Consider the following 14791-nt stretch of genomic DNA (forward strand, 5'->3'; position numbering starts at 1 on the left):
ATCATGACTGACAGTTCACCCGCATGAATCATTAAGAGTATTGATTTTGATGCAACTTTCACATTGATCATGGTGTCATGTCCGGGTTGACATTTAGTCACGCATGTGGACTGCACTTACAAGTCCACCGAGGTGGAATCTGTCATGTCCGGTCCTACAAGTCTGTGAATTGGTTCATTCTGCTAAATCCATATACTTTTCTAATAAAATATTCGTGATTTTATATTTTTGGGGGGTTATTGCTCAGAAGCTGAAGCTGAAACACGTACTTTGTAGGAGGGGGAAGGGAGGACCAATAGTGGATGGTGGAACCAAGATCATCACTGTGGACTGAGAAAGCCCAGGTCTGTAGATATTATCAACTTCAAGCTGGCTTCATCCTTCCCAGTGAGAATCTCGGCTCCCTCTCCATCCCCGGTCTGTCCTTAAAACTCGAGGGTTAGGAATGTATTGCTGACCTGATATTTGGATAATGACATGACAGAGTCGTCAAACTGCCATCGGAAGCGATTGAAATCAGTTCATATTTGTTCAACAATGATCACAATCCAATTGCCATAACAAAATGGACGCATCACCTGTCGCAGGCTTAGCGATAATCGATGGATTTTTATTCATCTGTAAAATGTTTGCGTTTGTTATGAGTCGGACAGGCCAGCTGTGTGGAGGACATTTATTCATTGCATTTAATGGGAATTATTTTATTACTTGCCGATAATTCAAAATATTATTGATGTATATTTTTGTTGACGTCACTTGTAGTAATTGTGACGTGATCGCTCTCTTTTTTAGTTTTGCTGTTACTGTGCATGACTGATATGTCCTGCTGTGATCCCCAAGGTTTACCTATCCATAGACTGTTCCTTGCGTACTTGCAGACTTGTGGCGTTGTTCGCATACATCCAAATTTGGATTGTGCAAAACATCACAGCGGCATGATTAGGGTTAGGTTCTGAAGAAGAGTGACCTAATGCTGCATCGACACTCTTGATCATGATCAAACTGATTATCAGCATCATCTCCCCCTACCATCACGCGATCATGGTCAGTTTGGGTGTGTTCCTTGTAAAGTACTTTTTTATTAGAGATGTGGATTAGAGATGTGGAGGGACCATCTCAACACAGACTGACCACACCAAGGATAAAGTTGTGTAGCCTCAAGCACCTAGAGGGCAGGGTACCAACAAACTCCATCTTTGAATCAGCGCTGGTCTGCAGTGATGGGGGGAAAATCCACATTTTGTATTCGGTCAGACATGCTAGATTCAGCTACAGTATTCATTCATGCGCTTGCGCAACGGGATTAAAAAATGGGAAAATATCAACTTGCCAGTAATAAGGCAAGAAACCATACAAACATTCATTTTTTGCTCTGAACTTCCACATTTTGCTTCAATTCAAGACATACACTTCACAGCAAATCCACATAAGTTTCAGAACTGTCCCCAAGAAAGCCAAGCAATTTTGGGTGTGTACCTCAAATGTTGATTTTTTAATCACCCTCCTCAAGATGAGAGCACGTAACTCAATAATTCCTGTCACGGCTGTCACGACGCACTCGCCCAGATACAAACCACACCCTCGCATGGATTCAACAAAGTACAACAATACCCTGACTAACGAGGAGTATATTCCAATCGACAAAATTGATTTTTTTGCAATTACCTATCAGGGAAACCATTTTTTTACAGCAAATTACTGTTCTCTGAAATTGATTTTGCGACAAATTAAACAGTGAAGGCCTACGCTGATCACTGATATTTTGTGACTACATGTTCAGCCCGAGGGTACGCAATTTCGTTGTTACATGTAGGTGTATAATCACAAAATATATTTTCAAAAGCTTTATAAAGATCTCGATAGATTTTAAAATTCCAATCAGCCAATCTACATCAGATAACTTTGATTCTAAAGAGTGTAGCTTACCATTGATAGTATATCACACAATCACCCACTTCTCGTCCAATCTTTTTTTTACCATGTTTACATCTATTCAGACTCTTCCAGACGTAAGATAGTACAACCACACGCTATATTGTAATCGCTCTACGTGTACATCATGACAACGATCAAAGATGGTCTAGGGTCCGGTCTTAAATTATCTACCGGGTTAAATGTTGGAATGTATAATGGCTCCAGTCCCATTGCATCACAGTTTTAACAACATTTCATTTTCATATCCAAGAATCCTCAAAATCCAGTTATGAATCTAACGCAACCACAAGACATTCTCGATTTGAGGACTACCCAACAACAAATGTATTTCATAACGCTAATATTCAGGGTGAAAACAAAAATGCATCAGATTTCAAAACCAAATTTGTCTTCATTTCCAACTCGCAACATCCTGTATTCCAGTCAAGTACAAGCACAAGGAACCACACGACAGCACAAGTTGATGATATCTACGTTTACGTTAACGGCATGTTAGGGCCTACGCTCCTCTGTGCCACCGTTGCGATACAGGGTCCAAACGGGGAAAATCCAATAAAATGTAGGCAGGAGTAATGTTGTATCACAGGTTTATCCACATTGCATTCGCACACATCCTCCCATCGTTTATTCCGGTATTGATGTAACCTGTGGAATCAATGCCATAGCAATGGTACCGGAGCAGCTGGTAACCAGCGCTCGCTATTCATGTAGACGTCGGAGAGAGGCTGTGTACATACTACCGCTAATAGCACTATGGATGACATCATCAGGGAAGTCCCTTCAGCGAGAGACGCAAGAAGAGATGGAGTGCGGCTCAGAATTCTGTTGTTGACTTAGCATTACTCAGTCAAAGTAACCACTCCATCTCTATGCAGTATTGGCAGGAATTTGTGCATCTGACAAAATGAAATCAGATTACGAATGAAAATTATTCATCAACCAGGTCAAAAATATAAGGCGAGCTCCCTTTGATTCTTGTCTAGAGTTATATCAATGATTATTTCAGCTTATTTTTCAGCATTGCCAATTTTCCCGGTCAGAAATATAACGTTTTAGCCGGAGTGCTTACTTTTTGGTCGAGTTGTCGTCAGCAGGTTCAACCAGTGCTGACTGGCTGAAATGGATTCGTCATCACCCGGCTATCATGATCTAAAAACCTTGTAATTGTATGTCACAACATAAAACAGATAGTCGAAATTATGGAATTCAGTGCAACATTTTGGGGAGATTTCCGGTCAGTATTGCTTCCGGGAAAGGCTGAGATGACATTGCTTACTGATTTCATAGCTGAGACAAAGTTGAATGTGTTGAAATATGACTCGTTCTCAGAACGAATTTGTGAAATACGAATTTCTTGATTTCAGTGAAACTTTAACTGATCAATAATACCTATTGACAAAGCTATTTATAGAAACATAACGATCAGGTTTCTGGCAAATCGACTATCATCAACTATGACATTCAACATGAAATCTGAAACAGCAAACTATCAAAAACTGATAATTCCAAGGTATGAATTTCAAATGTTCGAAAGCAAAGTTGATGCTGATCTGTCTAGAAAACAGCTGAAAAAACAATGGCAGTTATTTCGGTGTTCCTTATAGTCAGTATGTGTCACCTGCTGCTGGTGATGTTGTCAGCTGTGGGTAGTATTTTAAACCACGGTTTTCCTCTCTCAATTTTGGCGAACTTCTTCCTGAGCAGGGCCTTTGTTGTCTATGATGTACTGTTTACTGAGGTAACAGCAGAAGGCCTTGGATAAGCCATCTTGACCCGCAAGCCGTGGATCCACTCTGCCGACCCGGACTCTGATGCCAGTGATGGTTCAGAACATGGATAAGCTAGTAATCTTGCAGTACGTGTGCCAGAGTTTACATGTCAATCTTTTGCTACTGTAATCATTCAATGCTCTGACATGTTCAAGTCATTTTAAGAATGCTTACCTAATTTAATGGAATGTGATCTTCTTGCAGTTTCTCTCTAGAGTAGCATCACATGTATTTCCTCTGAAAGGATACAATAATATACATCTAGATGAGCAGGGTCAGCAAGTTTTATCTCGTACGCATGCACAACTCGGGAGGGGGGACTTCCATGCCTTCCAAGGTCACAACATTTATGACATTGGTCCACTGGAAGTAAAGTCATGACATCTTCAATTAAAAGTGGAGACACACAATTGCCAATTGCTACATGTACGCACACTTTCAAAGTGCAACCTGGGAGAGGGTATCTTGAACAGTACATTTTTTGTGGACCACCCTGTACTTCTTACACTTCCCTTTGTAAACATTTTATGTCGAGCATTAAACGTGCGTACAAAAAAATGAATTGAATATGGCTGAAATTAAAGTTCAATTTACAAAATCAAACATTGGAGTGTTTTCTAACGTCTATTACCACTTGGGGTTCTCCAGTTACCGTTGACAACGGGTATAAACGGCCTAGAATGACCTGTGATGAACACTTCACCAGATATGGTCAATCCAGGCGAATTAACCCGTTACCATGACTACAACATGAGAAGTCTGAAGGAACAGCACACTAGCGGTATACATTGTTTCCTTGCCTCCCTATGCACTGTGGCTACATATAAGATGTACGTCGTCATGAGTTGAAGTGACAGTGATGTGATGAGGTACGAAAGTGTGGAGCAAGGAGTTCGACAAGGAAGGAAGGAATGGGTTAATGTAATGACTATCGTACACTGTGCTCTCATCTCCTTATGCAATATTTCAGAGTTAAGTCCTGTCAGAATCAGAATCAGAGTTCTTAATGTTTTTTAAAATGCAACGAGTCGACGTGTTTATAACAAATGAGAAGAAAAAACAATTTGAAGAAAAAAAAAATCACAAGAAATCATTATTTTTAAAAATTTCTTACCACCATACAATGCACCCAGATGTTTCAAAAACCATTTTAAAAAATGCATTTGAAGTCTGTGAAACGGTAAAAATATGACCTTTGAAAGAGCAACAAACAACAAATTGGCTTCCGTTCTAAAAACTTGACAAAATGTCCGACACGTTCAAATCAAAAGACGGGGAAAAACAATGCCGGATTATTATTTTTCATATTCTAACCAGGAAGCACGTCAATACCGTCGCAAGCACAAGTCAATACTGGGTGTGGTTGCTGAGAAATCTGCCGATTGACAACTAGATCCCTCTTCATGGCACAATCTGACGATTTGAAGTTTAGTCTCGACTGACGTCAGCCTCCGCTACCTTCAAATTACAGTTCACGGATAATGATGTGCCATGTCTTTGAGCCATTTTAAAAATAGGCAGGGCGAACTTAGCTTATTTCCATAGGAGTGACCCAAGGCCATATTGCCTCCTTTTGATTTCAGCTTGCTTGTATAAAAAGCAAACCATCTACGATCAATGATGCCATGTTAGAAGGTATGAAGGGGTGGTGTTGTAGGTTTTAACGTGTTGGTCTGACACATTTAAGAGAGGGAAGTCACCAATGAGGACTGTAAAAATTAAGGTCTTTGCAGTAAACACACTTTTTTTTCCGAGTTCCACCCGCTTACAATTGAGTGGGCATTGTCAACTTGACAGTATACACCTTACAGATCTCTCAAATCACCGTTAGACCACCACACCCAACACTGGCGTGCGTGACAATTATTGACCTCAGAATCTCAGATAGCATGACTAGCAAATTCGATTCGCATGATAGAGAATGTCGGTTTGGCGTTAAGAAGATCTCTGACGGGTATTGAAAAAATGAAACCCAGGTTCTTTTTCTGCATGGTTCTTGGTGATAGTGTGTATCAATGCAGTTTCTAGTTTGGTGACCTGGCAGAGGGAGAAAAGTTTCAAATTTGAAAAGTTTTTGAATTTTGCAATTCTCACCCACTACCTGGTGGCCCACTTATTCTATTTGCTAGACATGAACATGTATTTATCAACTTTGAGTCAGTACGATGTCATGGGTCTCTTGAGTTCGAAAAGTCCTTCACCATGACTGAACAGGTCACGTGCACACAGTCTCTCAAATACCAAATGGTCATGTACAGCTTAGCTCGTGTTACCATTACAACCAGGGCAGTTCATGACTTAACCATAAAAAACCTAGATTCTAATTGAACCGTAAAGAATTAGAAACATTGTAATCCCATGAGATGATCCACGTTCTAATTTCGTCTTTAATGGCGTGAATTATGAATGGCCGTCAAGGGAGGCATTAGGCCAACATGGCTCTTGTATGATAATCCAAGATATTGATCTCGGTGGAGCCGCGCTAACCCATTCTTGACAAGCAGAACAGATAGCGCTATCACCCATGATGATACAGAAGCTTGAATGAAATGCCTCTCAGGGATAGATCAACGTTTTGAAAATCCTCAGCCTTATCAATGGTTTTCATGTCATAAGAATTGCGAACTTGTATAGAACTTGTGGCTCACAGAAATTTAGAACCTGTGCTAACCACTGAATGAACGACGCATGCAGCTCTTCTGGCCATGTGTGAGAGGAATTCTTCTTTTCTTCAGCTTCCAAATCTCCTATATTACAATGTATTCTAAATATCGCTCAGTTACAATCTATCTCTAGCAGTTATCACCACAGAGAGTAACGGTAGTCGCATGCTTTTTGCGACATTATCTCAACATCACAGACCTTCAGAAAGGGGCTCAGTTGAGGAGAAGGTCGATAGCCCTGGATGTGATTGTGATGTACATGTATTGTAACATTACTCTTCTGAACTCTTCTGTCAATTATGACCGATGACAATGCATGACACCAAATTAGGTAGTAAATTGCCAGGCCTAGTACTGAGCAGAATACATTATCACGTCACTTTCACAGATGTTTTAGCCTCACAATGTAGGCTTGGGCAAAGCTAATGCATTAACCATTAGATTTAATGGTAAATCGAAAAAAATTAAAGCTAACATCTCTATTTTATTCATATATAGGCCTATATATGTGACTTTGACCAATTTTGGTGAGCTCAGTCACAATTAACCACCTTTCACTTGCTCTTTGTCATTCTTTTTGGCATGACTACATCATATTCTGTTGTGAAAAGAACAAGGTCGTTGCTGTCTCTGAAGGGATAACGATAGCATCCACTCTAAATATCTTACTACAACAACACCACGGCCCTATTTCATGTATTCTACTTGATTATACCTAACCATTACCAATATCCGCTATTCATTGCATTTCTTCATCACTGATATGACCCACATGAATAAGTTATCTGTGACAGGAGACTATAAGACAATGATAAGACAATGATGCAATCTTCAAATTTCTGTGAGCAGACTTTTCCACTGGGCACTGGTCGACTGGACAAAACTTCTGTTATAGGTCCTGCACATACATAACACATGTACCATTATCGAAGACTTTATACAACCTTTCCAACGATATACAATACTTAAGCATAAAGGTAAGTGTTTAGAAATTAATCATCATCATTTTGAAGGATGCATGCCACTGCCAGAGCACTGTTACTGAGCAGTATTATTATAGGATATTTATCTTTTCCGTGTTTTCATGGATTTCAGGATAGCTGACAATATTGTGCCTTCTAACCTAGAAGTTACAGCCAAGAGGGAAACCAAAATATAACCTAATGTAAATGGATACTTACCCTACCTCAAAATATGTTCGCCTTTCTTCTTTTCGCTTGATTTTCATGAAAAAAATCGAATCAAATCGGAAAATTTTGAGTTCCACTTTTTCAGGCAGCCATTTGTGAGGTACCTTCTAAAAAGAAGAGTTCCAGTGTCAGTTTAGTTTAGCATCTTCTCGTAGATGGCAGCACTAGCCAGTGAAAAGTTACTACCCTTTTTAGGCCATGTGAATGATTAATCCGGTTTACTACTCTTATGTGGGCCCGAGTCTCCAGTGATTGCAGGGCCAGCAGCGATTCAGAAGAACAGTGGGAGTCTTGGAAGTATGATCGTTGGAGTTTTTCTATGACTGAAAAACTACCAAGCCTGAATTCCACAGACACATTTGGCTTAATGAATTGGGATCAAGATGAGACCCTGGGCTTGTGAACAACCACCGTAAAAACAAAGCGATATTTCCTTGCAAAAACAAAGCAATATTTCCTTTGCATTTAAGTTGCCCAAGTTGAACACGGTCTTCTTCCACCAGAACCAACACTAACAACTTTTTGGTCTGGAGCTCACCAGAATCCTTCAATCATCCGAGAAAAAGCTAGGATCGATACAAATTGTAACGTGAGATGCACTTTGTAAAATACTTTTACCTATCTGTTTTCGGACACATCACTCATCAGAAAGAAGATTTTCGCCCACCCTTGACGGATAAACGAGGGTTGTTACACTAATTATCAATAAAAAACTTATCAGGAAAGCAATGACCGGCGAGAAGGGCCGAACACTGAAAACAATCCACATGCAGCCGAAAGACGCCCAACAATCTGTATAATAGTGTATCGGCCAGCTGATCGTGCAAAACAAAGCACGATCGCATCATCGCAAAAATTACTCTCACAAAAAACGATCGATTTCAAAGCAAATGATAATCTTTATTTGTAACGAGGGCAGTTTACAGATAAAATAAACATCGAGAAATATCATTCGGGTTGGAATGCTTGCAACACAAGCGAAACCACAACAAACGTACAAGGACAAGGAGCAGAACGCGGATGAGGTGACCTGTATAATAAGTTACTTGGATGTCCTGTAGATGGCTCTACTAGTACCTGTTCTAGTACAAATTGTGTTTCAGAGATGGCGATACTGAAGTTTGTTATATTCAATCCACGTTAGCAGGTCATGTGATCTTTCCGATTTCGTGGGAAATAAAATTGTAAACATAGGCACGTGCGCAGTTCAAATGCTGAACAAATGCAATTAATTGCGGACTTGGGCCTGGGTTTTCCTGGTGTTTTTTAAGAAGGGTTAAATGGGGACTATATGTAAGAGCTGGGGGTGAAATTGGTGGTATTTTGTGCAGTTAGGGGCTTTAGCCTTAGGCATGGGGACTGTGTTGACCGAGGGGGCAGATTTTTCATTGGGATTGAACGTCAATCAACAATAACATGGCGATATTTTATAATTATGAATAAATACACCGAGCAGAGACCATCGAAAAAAAACCTTTTATTTCGAGAGCCTTGGATATGCAGGCCAAACAAAGTACATATGTACCTACATCTCATTGTGCACGTGCACCGAGTACTAGGCTTTTCTGTACAGACCAATGTTTGAATGTAGGCATATGGATATCATACAGTCATGAGCATGCACTGCGCACAACCTGTCATATTCCCCATGAAATTCCCGGGAAAAAACCATATCTATATTTGGCATTGAAGCATACTTTTTACTACTTATCTCATGTTAAATCCTCCAGTAATGCTATTCTCAATGAAGCTTATGAAATTGACAATAAGCTCACACAGTCTTGTAGTATCAACAAGTCGGTCTCGGCAATTATTGATGTATTGAATGCTAAATGTCAGAAAGATTTTGACCTTTCCTCTGGTTGCACTTGCGTTTCCAATTCGCTTGAATCCTTGTATCGCACTCACTTTTTCTCTGTCCTAAAAAACGACAGAAGGTTGGATCCTAATCAAAAGAATAAACTCAGGACATACAGAACTTTTGAGCCCTACCTCGAGATAGATTCTGGCCTAAAGACATACAGAACTTTTCAGCCCTACCTCGAGATAGATTCTGGCCTAAAGACACGAAGGTCGAAGAAAAGCTGAGGGGAACACAGCCGAACCTTCGGGCGACAAGCCGCTTCATCTCCGCCACAGGACTGAGGTTATAGTTTTACTTAGGCAGGTTGAACGCTGAAGAGGAAGAAGAAGAAGAAGAGCCCTACCTCGAAGCATTAAAAAATCGTGGGGTCTTTTCCAAAATGGCTAAGTTTCGCCTTAGCAATCACAGCCTACTCATCGAAAAAGGTAGACATTTTGGTACTCAGTTGGAAAAGCGTCTGTGTCCATTTGGGTGTGACGTAGTAGAAGACGAATTTCATTTTTTTGCTAGATGTCCTTCTATTCAAAAACTAAGAGATGAGTATTTTAAGAATATTGCTTTTTGTAAAGATAGTCACTTGTTCTCCAATTCGGATTTTATTTCCACATTGAGCAGCACTGATCACGACATCATCATCAAGACTGCTATTTTTATCTCCAGGGCTTTTTACGAAAGGCAAGCAGCTCTTCAGGAGCAATGACAATATAATTTTACCAATGTGACTTATGATTTGTTTTAATGTAATGTCTTGTATTTTGTAATATTCATGCATGTATATGCCATACTGTCGGTACTTGTGATAGTTGTGCAAATAAATAATTTGAATTTAATTTAATTTGAATTTAAATAATTTGAATTTGATATGCAAAGTGAGGACCCGTGCCTCATTTTCATCACATTACCTGCTAACGCGGATTGGATATAACAATAATCAGTGTCGCCATCTGTGAGACGGAAGTAGAGCAGGTACTAGTACAGCCATCTACAGGACTTCTATGAAACTAAAAGGCTCAGGCTCGAAACCATCAAACTGATCATGAGGAACATCTTCCTCGCGTTCTGCGAAATCAACTTCATCAATAATGCTCGATTCAGTATTGCTGTCATAACATAAATTCGACGAGGAATCGCTCGACATGGTTGTCACGTCACGGCCGACGATTTTTACTTTCGGGGAAACCCCTTTTCACTGTTACCGTTGCCGATCACCGCGCCAACGACGGGTTGAATAACCAAACTGTTGGGTAAGATATGTGGAATACGAACTACTGGGAGACCCGGACACGCGATTTTTCACTTCAAAACACATTCTATTTACGAAAGTAGAACCTTCTCAGGTGGTATTTTTGGTTCATAAGAGTCCCTCAATATCCGTTGTTATCACTCCTAGAACATGGCCTAAATATCATTCACCTCCCTTTTGGGTGACCCTCGTGAACGATCCTAATTAAGGTGTTCAAAGTTTACAATTTATTCGATCACATGATTCATGTGGAAGCTACGATCTTATTGGTTAATCTGCGACATGACGTTGTCGTGGTAATTTGCATTGACAAAGGGCCATTCTTGTTTTACGGCGGTGTCGTTTTGAAACTAGGTCAAGACTAGTTCCTGAGCATACGTCACAAGCCTCATTAACATATTGATGCCTGTAAGCCAAATCACGGGCTTGGGCTTACAGGCATTACACACTAACGGGCCTCTGGCAATGCAGTATTTGGCAATGAGTCTTTTACATGTAGTTACATAGACGTTCTGTACAACACCAGACAACAGAAATCGCAGCTGTGAATACAGCAAGGTGTCCCAAACAAAATGCTGGCCATTAAATGATAGGAAAACCGTAAATGTTCTTCATTGAATATTTGCTACAAATGAAACTCACTTGGTCTATCTCGAGCGTCTTATCAAGGCTAGGTTAGCTAGCATTCTCAGAATTCTGGTCTTGGCTCATTCTCGACAAAAGTTGAAGACACCGATTCGATTGGCAGTCTCTGTCAATCGTGTCATGTCACATCCCATGACCACAGACAATGCCCCATTACGTTTATATTGTGGACACTTTACAATTTATATCTTTTATAATTTCACGACATTTTTGACCCAGTTTTAAGGTCAGACCATGCCTCTTCAAACAACAACAGTTGGAAGCTACCCGAAGCCCGAATACCTTCACAGCCTTTTACCCGATTGGTTTAAGGATCAGAATTGTTATAAACCGGCAGAATATGATGAGGCACTCCTTGCACATAGGACAGAAGGTGATTTAATGAGTGGTCAAAGTTGCTTCTGATGGCAAATGGTGGCATATATATATTTTTGGAAGCTTTGATGTGAATGGAGCCTTATCATGCTTGATCAGGTTGGGCCAATTCCAGGATTAAATCACAATAGCATGAAAAGGGTGATGGGTTGTCACACATGTGCGACTCATAGCAAGAGATTGATAACCACAGTTTCTTTAGGCGACCTCTGTCCTTTATGTCCAGAGACTTTGGGATGTGCAGAATGATTAAAAATAACTATGATGCGAAGAAGACGACTTGAAAGTGATCTAAGTTTATTCGCTCTAACAAAATGTAGGAATATCTTTGACCTCACATTCTATCACTTTCAGAAATTGAGACTGCAGGGAAGAGAGCTTTGAAAGAGGTGATCGATGAACAGATTGATGCGGGCATAGATGTCATCACAGATGGTGAAATCATGAGAGAAAATTACATTTATCATTTTTGGTGAGTAAATTTATTCCATAAAGTAAAATTTTCCAAAGGAACATTAGTACAGTAGGACGTCTCTATTACAGACACCGTTGGGACTGACACATGCTGTCCTTATTAGAGAGGTGACCTGATTAAAGAGGTGAAGTTCAATGGAAATAACCAATTTGGGACGAAACACACTGTCCTCAATTGGGAGTATGTCCTCGCTTGGTATAGAGTTGTCCGCTAAGGCAGGTTCCATTATTTTATCATAATAATCAAGTCTCACAGGTGTCATCTTATTTCAGTCGTCACATAAAAGGAATTGACTTTAAACACTGCAACAACATTAGCATTCGAAATGGTGCTTGTACAGTGAGCGCTCCAGTGTTTCGAGGGAAGGTGTCACCTCTGAGTGCAGAACCTTGGTGCTGTAAGGAGTGGGAAACGGCCCAGGCCTTGTCAACGGTACCCGTCAAATATACATTACCCGGTCCTATGACTATATTAGGGACATCTGATATAGGTAAGCCAATTAAAACTCACATTGAAGTTGCGGAATTAATCTCATCATCATCGTTACCAGTGTCATATATAACCCTACTGGAATTTTGCTGGAGGTATGGAGTCCACGGGTGCTATTTCTGTGAGAACAAGTTTCCACAAAAAGAACAGTTGAAATAATTTTCTGCTTGCTGTGGGAAGTTCGGTTTTATGAACTTCTCACGATAAGGGCAGTTTTACTCTGTCCTCAAAATGTTGTCTAGAATTCCAAAAACTAAACCCCTTACTAAGAACGAATCAAATTGTTAATTTGTCATAATTTGTATGATGGATTTTCTTCTCTTCTTAGATGCCCCTGGTGATTACAAGTCTCTTCAAGAAGTCAGTACTGACATTGTTCCCATAATAAACAAAGAAATACTTGCTTTAGTTGCTGCGGGATGTAAATACATCCAAGTTGACGAACCATTGATTATGCGACGCCCCGATATTGCACTGGATTATGGGATGGATCACCTGATGAATTGTTTTAAGGGGGTTCCATCTGACGTTCACAAGATCAGTCATCTGTGCTGTGGTTATCCTCATGTTTTGGTAGGCACTGCACCCAGTCTCACTGCCTGTGATATAGAGTGAACTTATCCCTGCTTCATCCCTTGATGCCATATTTGGCCTGCTCCGCCAGGATGGTGATCAAAAGTGCCACCTATAGTATTTGGATCAAACTGATGTCAATAGCCTATTGTCAGAAAAGAGTCACTTCACATGACCATTTGTTGGAGAGCTGTCAATCAACTCTTTGTGAAAATGCAATTTCTGTCACAATCTTTCTCAGAACCTTTGCTGATTTTCGCAAAATAGTCTCCCTGAAATAGTTTTGTTGTTCTTATAATTCTCACCACTCTTTCTTGCAGGATCAAGTGGGCTACCCGAAGGACAAGGATGGTTACCTCAACATGGCATCAAAGTTGGATAATCTAGGTCTTGACCAAAGTGAGTTAATGTACATCTGTGCCATGTTATTGCATGTAATACTAACCTTAATCACCTTGCTTAATAACTAACTTATTCCATCCTCTACATGCCTAGGAACACAAGAGTTCTTGATTCATCCGCAGAAGCCTAAGAGTTGCGCTGTTTGGCACTATATAATCGCAGCTATGTGCAAGAATAAGATCTTTTGTGTGCGGGTAACACCAGTAATAGTTTGGTTTGACATTGATTGCAGGTTGTTGTCACAGGCACCTTGAACAAGAAAGTTTTGACATTTTTTATGTAATCGTGATCACTGGTAGCAGGTATTCAAATTTGCTCGTTTGCGGGATGCTAAATGGCCGACCTTCTTGTTTCTTTCAGTATCACTTGAAGATGCCCATCGCAACAATTGCCTCGGACTCTTTGAAAACTTCAAGAAGACAAAACTTATTGTTGGTGTGGTGAAAATTGCAAGCAGCAGGATCGAAACTGAGGAGGAAATTGAAAATCGTGTGCGGGAAATCCTCAAACACTTGCCCAGAGAGCAGCTTATCCTAGCACCCGATTGTGGCCTTGGATTCCTTGTCGATAAGAACATTAGACTGCAGAAGTTGAAAAATATGGTAGCTGTTGCGAAGAAGTTATAGAGTTTTACATCGTGTTAGAATTAAACCAAAGGGCATTTTCTTTGGAAAATATTGTGATATATATTTGTGGGGTTATTTTTCACCAACTTTCCGTTCACAACACTCATTCTGCAATGTTATGTGGGGTGTCTCTGTGGCATGTTGGTAGGAGGGGCCGATTAATTTTTAGTGTGAACGATTTGATTTGATGTGTTAATTGAATATATTATCATTTATGATTGTATAAGTAAAGGTGCTGATGAATTATTGCCGGAATAAAGTGTGCATTGCGTTAACTTTACTTTCAACTTATTTCTTGATCTTCTCCAATATTGTGAAAGTTTAAATCACTGCTACCAGTACCTGCAACCTGTTTTCATGCGAGAAAAATTTGCCCTCGACACCGTCCTCTGTTTTGTGCCACCGCAACCACCGGACATCCCAAGTGACATCTGGCGGTGATGGGACACACCCTCTTTTCTTTTCATGGCGGTCGCTGTTGCGCGTTTCTCCTCGGCAGACAGGTAAATTGGTCAAATTTCCCGATTTTAGAACGCACGAGG

The 14791-nt window shown here is 40.3% G+C and overlaps 2 protein-coding genes across 13 annotated transcripts in view; one reads left to right on the forward strand and one right to left on the reverse strand.

Moving 5' to 3' along the window:
• LOC135498162 (diacylglycerol kinase beta-like) overlaps positions 1–7651 on the reverse strand; it is a 54208-nt gene extending 46557 nt beyond the window's left edge. For 7 of the 9 annotated variants that reach the window (XM_064788354.1, XM_064788356.1, XM_064788351.1 and 4 more), the window contains exons 1-2: positions 7549–7651; positions 3879–3941 (exon numbers count right to left, since the gene is read on the reverse strand). The gene's annotated coding sequence lies outside the window, so the exon portion shown is untranslated. Of the gene's footprint in view, positions 1–1926; positions 2689–3878; positions 3942–7548 lie in introns of those variants that run through there. The other 2 variants (XM_064788347.1, XM_064788349.1) reach the window with 2 other exon arrangements.
• A 2777-nt stretch (positions 7652–10428) lies between these two features.
• LOC135497953 (5-methyltetrahydropteroyltriglutamate--homocysteine methyltransferase-like) lies at positions 10429–14524 on the forward strand. Of its 4 annotated transcripts, none has more exons than XM_064788003.1 (7): positions 10429–10665; positions 11529–11682; positions 12039–12156; positions 12432–12649; positions 12977–13221; positions 13542–13620; positions 13984–14524. In XM_064788003.1, the coding sequence occupies exons 2-7, from the start codon at positions 11544–11546 to the stop codon at positions 14247–14249; spliced, it is 1065 nt and encodes a 354-aa protein (XP_064644073.1). In that variant the 5' UTR covers positions 10429–10665; positions 11529–11543; the 3' UTR covers positions 14250–14524. The 4 variants fall into 4 exon arrangements, with proteins under 4 accessions (XP_064644073.1, XP_064644072.1, XP_064644076.1 ...); XM_064788002.1 differs by lacking the exon at positions 10429–10665 and adding an exon at positions 10673–10758; XM_064788006.1 differs by lacking the exon at positions 10429–10665 and adding an exon at positions 10681–10758 and having other exon boundaries at positions 11536–11682.
• The last annotated feature ends 267 nt before the right edge of the window (positions 14525–14791 follow it).

This window comes from Lineus longissimus, chromosome 13 (assembly GCF_910592395.1).
Source record: "Lineus longissimus chromosome 13, tnLinLong1.2, whole genome shotgun sequence".
Taxonomy (NCBI): Eukaryota; Metazoa; Nemertea; class Pilidiophora; order Heteronemertea; family Lineidae; genus Lineus; species Lineus longissimus.

Bases quoted from the DNA above. Each gene is read 5' to 3' on its own strand.
- LOC135497953 (XM_064788003.1), top strand. From the start codon at position 11,544: ATGCCTCTTCAAACAACAACAGTTGGAAGCTACCCGAAGCCCGAATAC. The intron at 13,222-13,541 runs GTAGGCACTGCA...TCTTTCTTGCAG, and splicing joins GTGGTTATCCTCATGTTTTG to GATCAAGTGGGCTACCCGAA. The intron at 13,621-13,983 runs GTGAGTTAATGT...TGTTTCTTTCAG, and splicing joins TAATCTAGGTCTTGACCAAA to TATCACTTGAAGATGCCCAT.